This window comes from Lonchura striata, chromosome 5, assembly GCF_050655825.1.
Source record: "Lonchura striata isolate lonStrDom1 chromosome 5, ASM5065582v1, whole genome shotgun sequence".
NCBI classification, from domain to species: domain Eukaryota; kingdom Metazoa; phylum Chordata; class Aves; order Passeriformes; family Estrildidae; genus Lonchura; species Lonchura striata.
Window position 1 is genome coordinate 11,119,819 of NC_140707.1, and position 14,345 is coordinate 11,134,163.

The window sequence follows — 14,345 nt, forward strand, 5'->3', positions numbered from 1 at the left end:
AACATGTTTCTCAAGCTTATTACTGCTACTCAGAAGAGCTCCAGGCCAGTCATAATATATCTAAGAATTTAAATAGACTGCTGAAGTGTTTATACACCAAAGGTATTTTTGAAATGCAACAGCAACTCATCACCATTTCATATTATACAGAACAACACAGAAAATTTAATCAAAAGAACAAAATGTCAACAGAAAAGCTGACAAGCTTTAAGGTATTCACGCTTTTCAAGCACAGAAAGTTCTCAACAGCAGTAGTCTCTTGTACAAAGATTTATTCCCTCTGAAGACTTTTTACATGGCTCATAAAGAGTGATGGATGAAGTTAATTTTTAGTTTAATCTTTTTCTTCTCAACTCAGTAATTTCTTTGATACTTTGCAAAAAATTAGTGAGAATATGGAACCACTTACCAATCATTAGTGATTGTGTGTTACAGACTATGCATAGGCCACAATAAGTTGCCTGACATTTCTAGAGAGTGGGAAGAAAGTTTTCCTTTCAATAATTTTTTTTTTTTTTAAGCAGCATTTTAATATTTATTCTGCACAACACATAAAGAATTGTTCAAAGTGTGGCAAAGAAAGAGCATTGAACCGTGTGTCTAAACTTCTATTTTTCTTGGGTTTTATATTCTAAAAACTCTGTATTGTGCCATCTTTGCTTGTCACATTGCTCTTTAACTATGTTGCTATATTTTGAATGGCAGAAAATGTCTTCTCCCCCAAGTGATACTTTTCTTTAGCTCAGTGGAGAGTGTTACATAGCATCAGGACCACGCTGATACTCAATTCAGATTTTCCAACTTGCATCTATGGCTGCTTTATGTTGGCTTAAGAATTAAAATCGAGCATTTTGCTCTTTTAATACATTTCAAAAATATTTTTTACTATAAGGCTGGCAATTAGTGGAATTCATTGTATTTAGAACTTTACAGCTCTTCTTTTTGAAGGAATCATCTATTTTAATTAGTTTTCTTATCAAAATAGGGAAAAACAATGGAGAAAAAGAGAAAACAGCTATATGCGTAGGAGATAATTTTTATTCTTTTGAAGAACCACATGGAAAATTGGCCCCTCAAAAATCAACTTGAATGAAACAAAGCAGGAAATTACTTTTGGGCAGATAGTGGAATGTCTGACTCAGCTTTGGCTGTGGAATGGGTGCACTGCTTCCTTCAGACCATTGAGGAGGCTGTGGTGAAGTCACCCACAAACCTTGACACAAAGATTTTTCTTATGTTGTAGTTACTGTGTTAGGCTTGTACATGGTGAAGGAGCCCATAGAAGCAGCTCATTTGCTTTAGGCTTGTGTTGCCCTTGAGGGAAGATACAGAAAAATTATAATTTTTAAGTCCAGAAAAAGCACTGAGCTAGAGCGATGCAATTAGAATGCATAGAACATTTTAGATAAGATGCATTTGTAACAGCAGAAATACACAATAGATTTAAAGTATTTTCTATGAGAGACAGCTACTGCAACACCTGTGGGTGCTGTAGCAACATTAATGTACTTTTTAATATATGAAATTCTTCTTTTCCCTAGGCTTAGTGCCATTCTGTTTATTTTTTCTAACTATGGCTTGAAGTACCTATATAAATTATATCCAAAAAAAGTACTTTCATTTTTCTTCTTACCTTTTTTGTTTTCATTGTTGTTGTTTTGGGTTTTTTTTCCTCTTCAACATGGTTCTTTGCAGTGAGGACCTGCCATGTGCCAGAAAATCACAGTCCAGGGCCCCTTCAGTGCAGTAGATCCCCTGAACAAATGCCATTTATCTGTAGGAGTTTTAGCAGCTGCTTTTCCTGTTTGGAGCTCTTACTTAGCTCAATCACATCAAGAGCTTCAAATACCATGCACTGAAGGTAAAAGTTACTTAAATTTTCTAATTATTCTTACTATGGAATTATTGAATTGTTTTTCTAACTATGAAGTGGTTTAGTGAATCATTCCATCTACTGAATTCTAATTATTGAATTATTCAAGCTATCCTAGCTGTTACTATTCTAATTATTCTAATAAAATCGCATCCATGAGGTCAGAGGTCTGCTCTAGGTATAATAAATTCTTTTTATTAATTTCTTAACTTATAGCTTAGAAGGAATGTAATAAATGGGAGAAATTACTTGAAATAAAGGTTAAATTCTGAAAAGATTGCTGCAAAAGACTGCTAGGTAGTGATAGTTGGCTAAACACCAATTTGTCATCACAAAAAAAGGTGACACATTTGTGCTGCTTGCACAAAACTCTCTGAGCTTAGAAGGGTTATGCCAGGTATCTTTACATTGGTGGGGGAACAGCAGGAGGTGGATAATTATTTTTTATTCTCTTCAAATTGACTTTCTAGTTCAATACTGCCTGGAACCAACTTTTGCTGCCTCTTTCCTAACACACAAAACAATATATAGAAATCGCCTTGTCTGAGCCTCATTGAAGTTCAAAGCCTTGTTGCTGATCTTTTTTCTCTAGCAGTATTCTATCAGGGCCCATGGTTGTACTCATCCTTCTGCTGTACTGACATTTTTAAAAATTGCCCTGGCATTCTAGTTCCCTGTCAAAACAAGAAGGAGCAACTTTTGCCCTGTGAACCTTATCTTTATATGAGTGTTCAATAATTTCCCAATTTTCTCATAAAATTTCTTTAAAGATCAGGAGACAGCCTAAAGATCACCAACATCAGCCTTTTAAGATATCATTTTTATTGACAAGAACACTTCATCTTTTTCCATATTATACTGTAAGAACTATAAGATGGAAATTCAGAGAAGATGCACTTCATTCAAGAGAAAATGGAATAGTTCAGGTTGCATTCCATGGAATCGTAGAACGGCCTGGGTTGGAAGTGACCTTAAGAATAGTCTGTGTCCAAACTCCCTGCCTTGGGAAAGAACACCTTTAAGTAAAACAGGGTTCTCAGAGCCCTATCCCACCTGGCCTTGAACATCTCCAGGGATGGGTTTGCCAGGGCTGCTCCAGGCTGTCTTCCAATGTCTTCTCACATTCACATGGAGAACCCCTTAACATCTAATCTAAATATACATTATTTTGTTTAAAGTCACCTGCCCTTGTTCTATCACTGAATGTCCTAGTAAAAACTGCTTTTAGGCCCCCTTTAGGAGCTGCCAGGCCACAATGAGATCTCCCTGCAGCCTTCTCTTCTCCAGGCTAGACAAGCCCATTTTTCTCAGCCCGTGTCCATAGGTGCTCCAGATCCCTGATCGTTGTGGCCTTGCTGCAAAAGGATCATCCTCTGTTAGTGCAGGGGACCTCAGAGCTGGATGCAGGGCTCCAGGTGGGGTTTCCAGAGCAGAGGGGCAGCATCCCCTCCCATGCTCTGCTCACGCTGCTTTGCTGCAGCCCAGGGCACATTTGGCTTTCTGGGCTGTCACTGCACACTGCCAGGTCCTGTTGAGCTTCCTGTCAGCCAACACCCCATCCGCTCTCCTCAGGGCTGCTCTCCATCCATTCTCAGCCCAGCCTGTGTTTGTGCTGGGGATTGCCCCAGCCCAGGTGCAGGACCTTGCTCTTGGCCCTGCTGAGCTCCATGAGGTTCTGCCCAGCCTCTGCAGGCTCAGTGTCCCTCTGGATGGCATCCCTGCCCTCCAGAGGCTGCACACGGAGCGTGGTGCTGGCAAACGTGACTGGCTGGGAGGAGGAACTGTTCTACAAAGCCCTTTTGAACAAAGGCACAGAATTCTCAGTGCTCCTCTCTTGGGTCTTTCTGGTGTGGCAGCCACTGAAGATCACAGCATGTACAAAGATGATTTTTGCCCTGTGTTTCCCTTGCTCTCTCAGGCCATGCTGGCCATTTCACACGGGCTCTGAAAGTCCCTGGAAGCTCTGGCGGGGCAGGGAGCAAGCAAGAGGCAGCGCTGCTGTGCCTGCTTGTGTTCCCTGGGGAGACAATGAAGGTTCTGCTCGTCCCAGACACTCTGCAGGGCTTTGGCACCGCACAAATGAACTTGCAGGACATGCAGAACACAGGGCTCTGTCGGCAGTGGGAGCAGCCTGTTGGAAATCACCAGCACACATGCTCATCAGCCCTGGGAAATGACTCTGTGCAATCGCGGGCCTCTCGTGTGGAGCAGCAGGAACAGAGATCCTGCCCTGGAGAAGCTCCATGCCACGGCCAGGGTGTTCACCACTGAGCACCCAGGGCTGTGCTGAGGTGCCAAGAGCAATCCACAGGCACAGAGCTCAGCGCCAAGGGAGCCAGCTGCACCTGAGAGCAGCAGATTTCCAGGGGCAAAGCATTCGTGGGCCATTTCACCCAGTCTCACAGTATCAAAGGGCCTGCGGGGCTTCTGCCACGTTTGGGCAGGGCAGGCCTGGGCTGGATTTCAGCCCGGGCTCTGCCCTCGGTGTGTGTCAGGTATTTGGCAGCCGGGTCCACGGCGAGTCCCTGAGCTGGGGCAGAGATGGAGGGCGGGGCTGGCCTGGCCGGGCCGCACTGTGACCCCGGTGACATGCCAGCCCCGGCGTCACAATGGGGCAGCTGCAAACAGCAGCAGCAGCGGTGCCGCCGCCCCAGTGCAGCCCCGGCCGGCGAGCAGCGTGCCCGCAGCCAGGAGGCCGCGCCGGGCGCTGAGCGCTGAGCCAGGGCAGCCAGGCGAGTTCCCGGGGAGCCGCTGCCCAGCGGGCACCCGGAGCCGGTCCCGGGCGGGAGAGCCTTTGGCAGGGCACGGCGCTGCTGCTGCCGGGGCAGCGGCACAGCCGGGCAGCCTGACGGCTGCCGGGCCGCTGTGCTGCCTCCGGATCCCCGGGGCTGCTGCCCCGCTGCCCCGAGCAGCGCATCCCTGCCGCCCGCACGGACCCTCCCGGTCCCGTCCTCACCTGCCGAGGCCATGCTCGGCACCACCTTCCTCCTCCTGCTGGTGCAAGGCCTCCTCCGGTACCCGCAGCCGGCCGCCCGTGGGCTGGACGAGGCCACGCGGGAGCGCATGGAGCAGCGGGCCGAGTACCTGAGCCAGGAGATGGCTCGGCTGGTGCAGGAGCTGGAGCGGCAGAGCCTGGAGCAGAGCGCTGGCGCCTGGGGAGCCCTGCTGCTGTGGCCGTGCTGGGGAACTCTGGCAGTCCTCGTCCTCCTCTTGGCGCTCTGGTTTGGAGCAAAGCAAGTCAGAAGCCATGAGGAGAAATGGGAGGAGGTCGGTGCTCCTGGAAATGGCAAGGACAAACACAGCGGAGCCCAAGACGACGAGGCCCACAAGATTGAAAGCAACCCGGGAGGCCTTTCAGTGCAGCGCATCCAGTTGCCTGTTGTGGATCTGGAGAAAGGTTGCTCGCTGATTGGTGACCTGATGGCCAAACTGAGAGACGTCTTTGAACAAGGCTTGTCACACAGTTTCTACCCGGTGCCACAGGAAACCATCGGAGTGGGCAGCGCCTTTGAAGGCTGGCGTCCCCGTGCAGAAGATCCTGTGTACCAGGTGCTTGTTGCCCTGAGTCCCCCTGCGGGACACGCCTTCCACCTGGAGCTGGACACCGCAGGGATGCCCCAGAGGAACTTCTGGGTGCGCGTGGAGCTGCTGTGCACCTGCCCCAGGGGGCAGCCGGGGGAGGACATGCTGTGTTTCCTCCACCAGCCTGAGCAGGAGCTGAGGAGGAAACAGGAGCCCAGCCTCCTGCACACCCTGTGCACCGGCTCCTATCTGGATGTGCAGAAGACTGCCCAGTGGTTCTGTGGCTTTGTGAGGGTAGCCTGGCTGCTGTTGCCTCAGTCCCGCCACTGGCGCTTAACATTGCTGCCCTCCAGCCGCTCCTGCCGGTTTCAGCTGAGCAAAGGCCAGGAAAGCTTCAAGGCTGAGATGATCTTCGGGGTGCGGCGAGGAGACTCTGACATCTTTGCGGGCAGCCTGGCCACAGAAGCGGGCACGCCAAGCACCGCGTGGCCTGAGACCTGTGCCGTGGCAGAGGCCAAATTCTTCGGGCACATTTCCAGGCAGGCCCCCCAGGACAGCTGCCACTGCAAGTGCCTGCAGCTCCTCAGCCACAGCCTGCCGGGTGTAGCTTTGTCCAGCTACACCTTGAAGACTGTGCTGATGCACCTGCTGAGCACCGTGCCCCCGACACGCTGGCGCAGGAGGGATTTCCCCCGGCGGATGATGGACATCCTGAAGCTCCTGCGCTGCTCGCTGGAGACCAAAGCGCTGCAGCACTTTGTCATCGGCAACGAGAGGCTTCCCGAGGAGATCCGTCTGCCCTCGGACTTGCGGCTGGCTGAACCTCCCAACCTCTTGCAGCACCTGGCCAGCGATCCCGACGCCCAGGAGAAGGCCCTGCAGGACTACTTTGGCCTGGTGCTTGGGCTCAGGCAACTGCTGCTCTCCGGCCACTGAAAGAGATGCTGCTGCCCAGAGCTGTGCTCCTGGGGCCTCTGGACAGAGGCTCTGTACATTAACCCCTGTATATATTAACCCCCCAAGGTTTTACATTCATTGTATTCATTACTGCCCTGTAATGAATGCATTTCTTATATATATTGATACTCTTTTCTTGTGCTATTACTGCATAGATTAAGACTCTCTAGTTAGTGCATTAACCTATTTTTTTCAATAAAGCCGACTATTTCTTTATCTGATTTGTGGTAGGTCTTCTTGAACTTGACCCGACCTGTAATCTACACACTGAGTGTTTTGCAAGTTTATTTTTCTAGCTGCTTGTAGTCTGTTTTGATAGGCAAATATGTGTATGAAGTAGTGACAACTAGTGATGAAGAAATGATACTTGCGTTTATTGGGACTTAAACCATCTTTGCTTTCGGCTGGTTTTGATCTGCACACAATCAGAACAGCACTGTCTTAAAAAAAAATGTTAGAAAATGATCCTGTTGTCCACAGGGGTCAAATATAGGTACTCTTGGGATATATATTTTCGGTCTATTTTTTAGGTAACCTGTCTTTATTTCATTAACCCCAGTTATAGATTTCACAATTTAGATATATTATAGAATAATATAGATTCTGTTCATGGCAGAAACTTAGACATATCAGCCTTTGAGAAAATGCAGTGTAAAATGACAAGTGAGAAATTGTTATGTAGTTTTTGGTTATTAGATTCAAGCTCAGTAGCTTTTATAGATTTACGGATGTCACTGTAGATTTATATAGTGGAAAGATAGTGGAAGGTCCAGAAATCTGATGTTCTATGGAGGTTTCACTGTCTCAAAGGGATTACCTGTAAGTTCTAATTTTAATAGTAATGTAAATTAGATACCTAATATTTTCTTATCATTCTACATTTCTCTATGAGGTGCTATTTGTATAGAAGATACTTGACCTGGTTAATTTATATTGCACATCTCATAATTCCAGTCCTCATAAATATAAATATATGCATATTTTATTTTCTATATATGTAGTGTTTGTACAGACACCAACAGAGGACACAAACTGGCTGTCCTGATAATTGTAAAGATAAAACTTAAAATGTTATTAATGCCTTTTTCTTTGTGATAATCTTTAGTTTTGAGATATATTTGCGCTGGAAGTTACTTTTTTATATATATTGGGGGCTTCTGTGTCTTCACAAAGTGCTAAATATCTTAATTGTTTTTAATAAATTAGTAAAGAAGGTTTTCATTAGAACACTGAAACCCAAGATAGCAGAGGCTGTCATTTATTAGTTAATTTTTTCCTATTGATTTTCTAGGATGATAACATTTTTTAAAAATCTGTTCCTTATCTCATTTATATTGGTCATCTATTGTGACTTGTGTTGACAGTTCCTTTTAAAGAGGTAAACATGTTTTTTTTAAAATCTGCTCTTTTTCACTGAATTCCCCTGCCAGACGCTTGTCACTCTCCCACTGAGGTGGTTGTTGGTATTTTCCAAAGAACAAAAATGTTTTTTAAAAATTTTTTGGTTCTTTAATCTTGTATTCCCAAGACAAAAATTTGCTGTTTCTCTCCCCTGATATGGCTGATGACAATTCAGAAACTCCTTTCATTCTTCAGCGTTTGGGCTAATTGGGGTTTTGCTATTTTAGGGTCATGATTTCAGGGCCCCTATTTATAAAGCATTTTGCTGTGAGTAACTCCTAAGATAAGCAAGGCTGGGTGCACACCAAGAGATGATGTGTGGCATGCAAGGGAGAGCTGCAGCATGGAAAAGGCAGGATTTGGTCATTGAAGTTTGTAACTTTAGTGCAAAGGGGAAAATCCATTATAAAATCTCTCTAACTTGAAGGGAAGTCTGGAAACATCCAGATAAACTTTTATTTCTTCTTTCTGCCTTCATTCTCTTTTATTTATCCTGTAGGGGATGTGAATAAAACCTTATAAATAAATTTACACATCACCTGAATATTTTGGAGTCAGCTGGACGCAAAAAGACAGGATTTGAATGACCAGTGGGAATATGAAGAGATGCACTGACAAAAACATAAGTTAAAAAAATCACAGATCACTTGCATCTACCAGATAAACAGGAGCTGTCATTACACTCCTCAAAGCTCAAATGCCTGGAAGAGAGTGAAGACAACCCCAGTGGGTAAAGAAAAGGAACTTTGTAGTGAGGAAAGACTGAAACTGGGGAAAGGCTGGGACAGCTATGGGGAAAAAAAAACCTATGGAATAGAATGATTTGGTGACATGGTGACTGTATTGGTGCCTTTCAAATAGAAATTCAAAACACATTATCAAGAAACAGAGAAAAATGAAGGAAAAGTGAATAATGGGGCTGCTTCTGGGAAAAATGTAATGGAAGTGCTTCTAAGTTCTTTGTCCTCCCATGTCATATGTCATCCCATGCCAAATTAATTGTGCTGGTAGCAAAGTAATTCAAGTAGTAAGACTTTACTTCTTGGAAGTAATAAAGATCTCGAGAAATGGGTGGAAAATTTTGCAACTTCTAGTGAAAGAAACCAATAGATTCTGAAAAACATAGAACTGCCAGCTGGTAGGGAATGTTGTTTCTCTCTGGGGATACTTCAAGGATCCTGATAGTAACGACTTCTCATTTGGGCAATTAAAACTGGAGACAGTAATAAAACAATGAAGTAGGACCAAGAAGAGAAGAAAGTGTTTTCTTAGCCTAAACCTGTGGGGCTATTCTATAAGAAATAGCTGTATCTGATTGCCTTAAAAAGGAAAAAAAAAACACAAACCCATGTCTAGTAATACACTGGTGGACATTTTAATTAGATTTTATAATTAAAAATGCAATTTATCAAGGTTCTTCACCTTTAAAAAACTTCTACTTTGGATTGAAGAAATTAACTTTTCTACCTTGAGAGATCAATTTGTTCTTTGTGCTTCTGGAAGGAAAGGATGATTTAAGATTTTTAGAGGCAGCACAGTAGGGAACCACATTCTGACTCAATGAGCCACCACAAGTTAATCAGTACTTTTTATTCTGTATTGTTTTCTCTTGCCTTTGCAAGTCTCATGCTGTTCTTGAAATGCCTGGGAATTAAAAGAACTGATTCGCTGTCAGTTCTTGGGGAAAAAAAGGATATTATTTCACAGTGAGAGGAGTGTATATATCCTTCTTTTAAAAGTTTGTACATTCTTTTTTTTTTTTTTTTTTTTTTTTTTTTTTTTTAATGTAACTGTTAGAACCCCCAGAAAGAGAAATGCTCCTTGTGGAAATAAATGCCTTCCTGTTCCCTGCAGAGAAAATTATTAAGAACAAATTTACTCCTAAAGTAATAAAATAAATAATAAAGAAATTGCCATGAGCAAAAAGTGCTATTAATTCTGAGTAGCTTCTGGCACAAAGCTGAAATATTCTTAATATTTAAGAATGGCTTAGAACCTGAGCTATTGCTCCTGTTTTTAAAGGCTCAGAAATACAGTAAGAACAGTTACAGCTCTGGATGTGAGTTCTGGATACATTCAACTGTTTGGAGGTGCTTGCTATTGTAAGTTTTGTCTCATTTTTTCTTCATTATTCTTGCCTTTCCACACTAATCCCTCCCTACTCCTAGCTCAGGCTGCTGTAAAAAAGAGAGGAAATACTCACAGTACCTTTACACATACTTAGAATAAAAAACCAAGGTTAGGGGAAGCTCAGAAAACCTCATTTTTCCATTCCTTGCAGCACCTAGCCACATTTTGTACATTTGATAACAGCTCTGGAGCTCCTGACCCCCTGTGACCACCCACCCTTAAGGGGAAGGAAACACCTAGGATTCACTAATGCTCATGATTGAAAGGAACAACAAAAATCAGAGGGGCCACAAAGTTTCATTGATAAATCACACCCTTAGCAAGGGAATTGGTGTATTAGTCCCTGGCTGCTCTGCAAGGACATGGCAGTGAGTTTTGGATTATTGGTAAAAGGAGAGAGAAAAAGGAAGAGATGAATTAAAGAGGGGGAGAGAGAAGAGAGAGAGAGAGAGAGAGAGAGAAAGAGAGAGGAAAATAGAAAAAGAGGAAGAGAGAGAGAAAAAGAGAGAGAAAAAGAGATAACGAGTGCTGGTACCAACTGATGGGATGTCAGTCCTGATTTCAGCATCAATCCAGCTCTGCTGGTCTGGCTGAGGAGCTGAGGAGATGCCCAGGGTCTTGGGGGCACTGCCCAGGCTTGGCATATATTTGTGGACAGGTTTTTCACTTGCTGTGCAAATTAGTTCTCATGCACAGTCCATTCTTCCAGACCATTCTGGAAATGGGTCAGAGACTTCAGGGGTCTTTGGGGGTCGTAATCCTCCTGTACAGTGCATGGCCACTTCTTGGCCTCATTCCTGCACTTGTGCTCTGCTGGGTTGTGCTGCTCTCTAGGAACTACAAAGGTGTGAACTGTAGTTTCCAAGTTTCCAAGGCTGATGGTTTAAAAACCAGGTGCTCTGGTTAACAGGTTTTTTAAACCTGTTAATTCTGGGAACAGTGATTCTAAGAAGCTCTAGAGCATTTCTCAGCTCATAGTGAGTTGGAGGTGGTGAGGATGCACCTCCACAGTCCACCCTGTGCCTAAATTCAACTTCTCTGGGCCTCTACAAACCCATATCCCAGCTCCAACCTGTAATTGAGTAAATAATTATCTGAAGAACTGAAATTTTTCTTTCCAATGTGGTGAGAAGGAGACGAATTAATTTAAGATGTATTATTATGTTTACTAGAAAAATATGGATATAAAATGAAAATTATTTATAATGTGGTATTTGTATTCCAGTAGGAGCAATTGCAGTGACAGAACAGTGGGACTGAAACCTGGGTATTATTTTCAGGAGACAGAGGCAGGGCAAACATAAAATAGCTTTCAGACAGTCCAACCAGTTTCTGTACAGTCTCTACTTGTGTGCTATTGGTGAAATGATTGACTTTTTCCCCTCTCCCCAACCCCCATCTGGCTTTCACTGCATCACATTGACTTTGGGATGCACACAACAGATTGAACAAAGCAAGTCATTAAGTTAATCCCCACAGGGGTGGAGTACAAGCAGCTCAATTCCTGAAACCTGACTGAGGCAAGAGGAAATAAATCAAAACAATCAGGCAAATGTTTTATTCCAGAACATGTGCCCAGGGAACTATCTGCTGGTGGTTGAAAGTCTTGTGTTTTATATAAATGAAATGAGGTAATCCTGAGTCTCGACTAAATAAAAAACACGAGAATAAAAATCACTACCTGAAAAGTGGAAGGTAGTGATAGCTGAGACATGTTTTTAGCGCCAAGCAACATTTTGAGGGGTTTGACATAGACTTATACAACCTGTCATTAAGATGATGAGGTGAGATAAGCTTTCATTAAAATTGGCACTTTAAGATATGATACAGCTTCTTCAGTAGTTTCCTAGGCCAGTCAGGAAACTTGATGCCTTTGTTGTTAACAGTACCTGCAAGCCATGAAACTGTTTCAGCAGATTGTAAGCTAAAAAAAAACCCCAAACTCCCATATGAAACAACAACCAGCTACACACAAAAATCTTGTGAGATTTCTGACATATTTTTATTTGATTTGGAAATTCTCCTGGTAATGATATTAATAGACCTTTTGCAATCATTGCCAATTCAGTTTTGGTTTCTTGGTTTGGTCTTTATTTTAATGTTGTTGTTTGTGGAAAGGGTGTTCATGCAAAATACGTGGAAGAATCGGGAGCCCCAGTGCCTCAACTCTGATATCAGTGCATGAATTTCAACTCAAGGCCTGAATGAACTTTTAAAGACTCACAAAGCACAGATTCCAAATGGGATGCAGTGTTTAAGGATTTCTCGGTGGTGGTGTGAGAGAGTGTTGAGTTTCTGAGTTTGTTTTTGTTTTGTCAGTGCAGAGGGAGAGTTTTGCTGTAAATATGAAACTTGGAAGAAATGCTGGGAGGAGTGATGGGACTGATTTCCCCACCTGCTTTGTTGCAGATGTGCTCCCAGTGATCTGAAAGCTGCTTCATCACTAATTACGGGAGACCTCAGAGCCACAACCCCGCGACAGCTTGGGGCCAGCACTTGAGTTCACATTTTTAATGATGCATCTGCCACTGCCACCTCAGAGCTTATTTCATGCTAATGTAGTAGGAAGGATGCTCACACTTGTGATCCCTGCTGCTGAAAAGAATGAAAATACGCAATTTTGTGAGGAGGTAGAAGTTACATGTGTGTGCATATATTTTTTGGTAAAACGGTGCTAGGCTTTGGTTGTTTACTCCTTTGAAAATCTACACTACTCTTACTGATGCCACTCTTTCTACAGTTTTACTAGAGATAGCAATTTGAACCTCCAAAGGCTTGTTTTTCACTTAGCACCACACTGATTCTTGCCAGGATTTAGTCAGGAAAAGAACTTCCCTGAAATACTGGAATTTCAATATGCTACTGCCTCTTCTGAGATGTGGAAGGTAATTATTCATGTATGTAGATTGCATCAAGGCATACAGACCATGGAGGAAACTTGGGAAAATGGGCTCAAGTTCTGTTTATTCAGCTGTGCATTTTGGAGCCAGCTGGAACTGGCTCTGCCCAAGGTGGGACAGCTCTTGCTGCCAACACACAGAAGTCACCCCTTCAGCCCCCACTGCCAAAACTTTGTCACATAACCCCAAAACACCCAAGTTCCTTTGCAAATAGTTCATCCAGTTATATTTCCTGTAGACAGAATTTGTTTCTTCCCATTGGCATCAGACTGTTACGCTTTGTCATTATGATGACAGGATGGGAAGGGTTTGAGTCTCTGCAGAATTCGAAGACAGGTTGTTGCCAGAAACATCCTCTTCCTTTGTGCAGGACAAAATCTCAAATCGAGCATGAAAATGAAGGGAATAATAAGAAGGTGACAAAGCAGGTAGCAGATTTTGAGGAAGCAGTTTTCCTTGTCTGTTTTTGGATGGAGGTAAAGAGCTTTTTGTTGTAAAGAAATTCATTGTGAAATGAATACCCCCTAAAAAACCACAAAGTTTATTTCTGTGGTTGGGTGTTCCTTTTCCCCTTCATTTTTTTTTTAGGATTCCAAAGGTGGGCTGTTTCTTATTGAAAAAAAATTTCTGTGCTGTTAAATTATTGGTAAGGAAGAATGAAGTTGCATCTGCATTAGAGTTGGTAAGATTTTTTTTTTTTTTTTCTGTTTTGTTCAGGGTTGAGGCTTTGCAGATAGTGATGACATATAATTGCTTAGACACATTTGCCCTTTTGAGTGGGATGCTCACTGAGTGCTTCCTTCCTATTGCAATTCTTTGTGGGGAAGAGGTCCACATTCTTCAGAAAAAGTAATCTACCTGTTCTATTAAGCTTGCAAACAACTCAGTGAAATGAACTGGTTTTGCTCCAGTAGTCCTATATTCTTTGAATTACATCTATTTTCAAGCTGCCATTCACACTAGAAGAGAATACATTGAATCATATCTTTCTCACAAGAAAGCTTAGATTTTTGTTTTTAGTGTTTAAATAAATGATGCTACAGCTTTTAGGCCACTACATGTATGCAAACCCTAATGTCAGGAGAATTGCAAATACCAGAGATGACTTTGATGCTATTTCTCCATGAGCTTTTAAACCACAGTACTGCTTAAATATAGTCCTTAAAGTTCTGGTTTGATTGAACCCAAACTGAGCTCCAAGATAAGTTGATTTGCAGTCCACTTGAGAGCAAGGTATAAAAAGATCACAGTTAGACAGAGAGTTTTTAAATTCAATTATAAAAAATGAGGATTTTATTGGTAGTTTGGTAACAGCAGAACACAGAATGGCATAACATTTAGGAATGAAACCATTGTAAGTAACTGATCTGCCAAATAATTCTTTTTTATAAGCTGAAATATCATTTCAATTCATGCTTTTGTAAGAAGCTGAAATGTAATTTCATTTAAGTATGGAGCTAGGATTGTATTGTTTTGATTTTAATTGGAACTTGCCCTAGAAAGTTCCTTCTTGCCTTTGATTAGACCATTCCTAGACCGTTTTAGAAACTGATCTGTCAGGA

The 14,345-nt window shown here is 43.0% G+C and overlaps 1 protein-coding gene across 1 annotated transcript in view; it reads left to right on the forward strand.

The window, feature by feature from the left end:
* Nucleotides 1–6,947, forward strand: part of LOC110469133 (inositol 1,4,5-trisphosphate receptor-interacting protein-like 1) — a 29,223-nt gene extending 22,276 nt beyond the window's left edge. The window contains exon 1 of the mRNA XM_085579660.1: nt 1–6,947. This exon is cut by the window's left edge and continues 22,276 nt beyond it. Coding sequence (XP_085435786.1) covers nt 4,841–6,331 — 1,491 coding nt within the window. The 5' untranslated portion in view covers nt 1–4,840 and the 3' untranslated portion in view covers nt 6,332–6,947.
* The last annotated feature ends 7,398 nt before the right edge of the window (nt 6,948–14,345 follow it).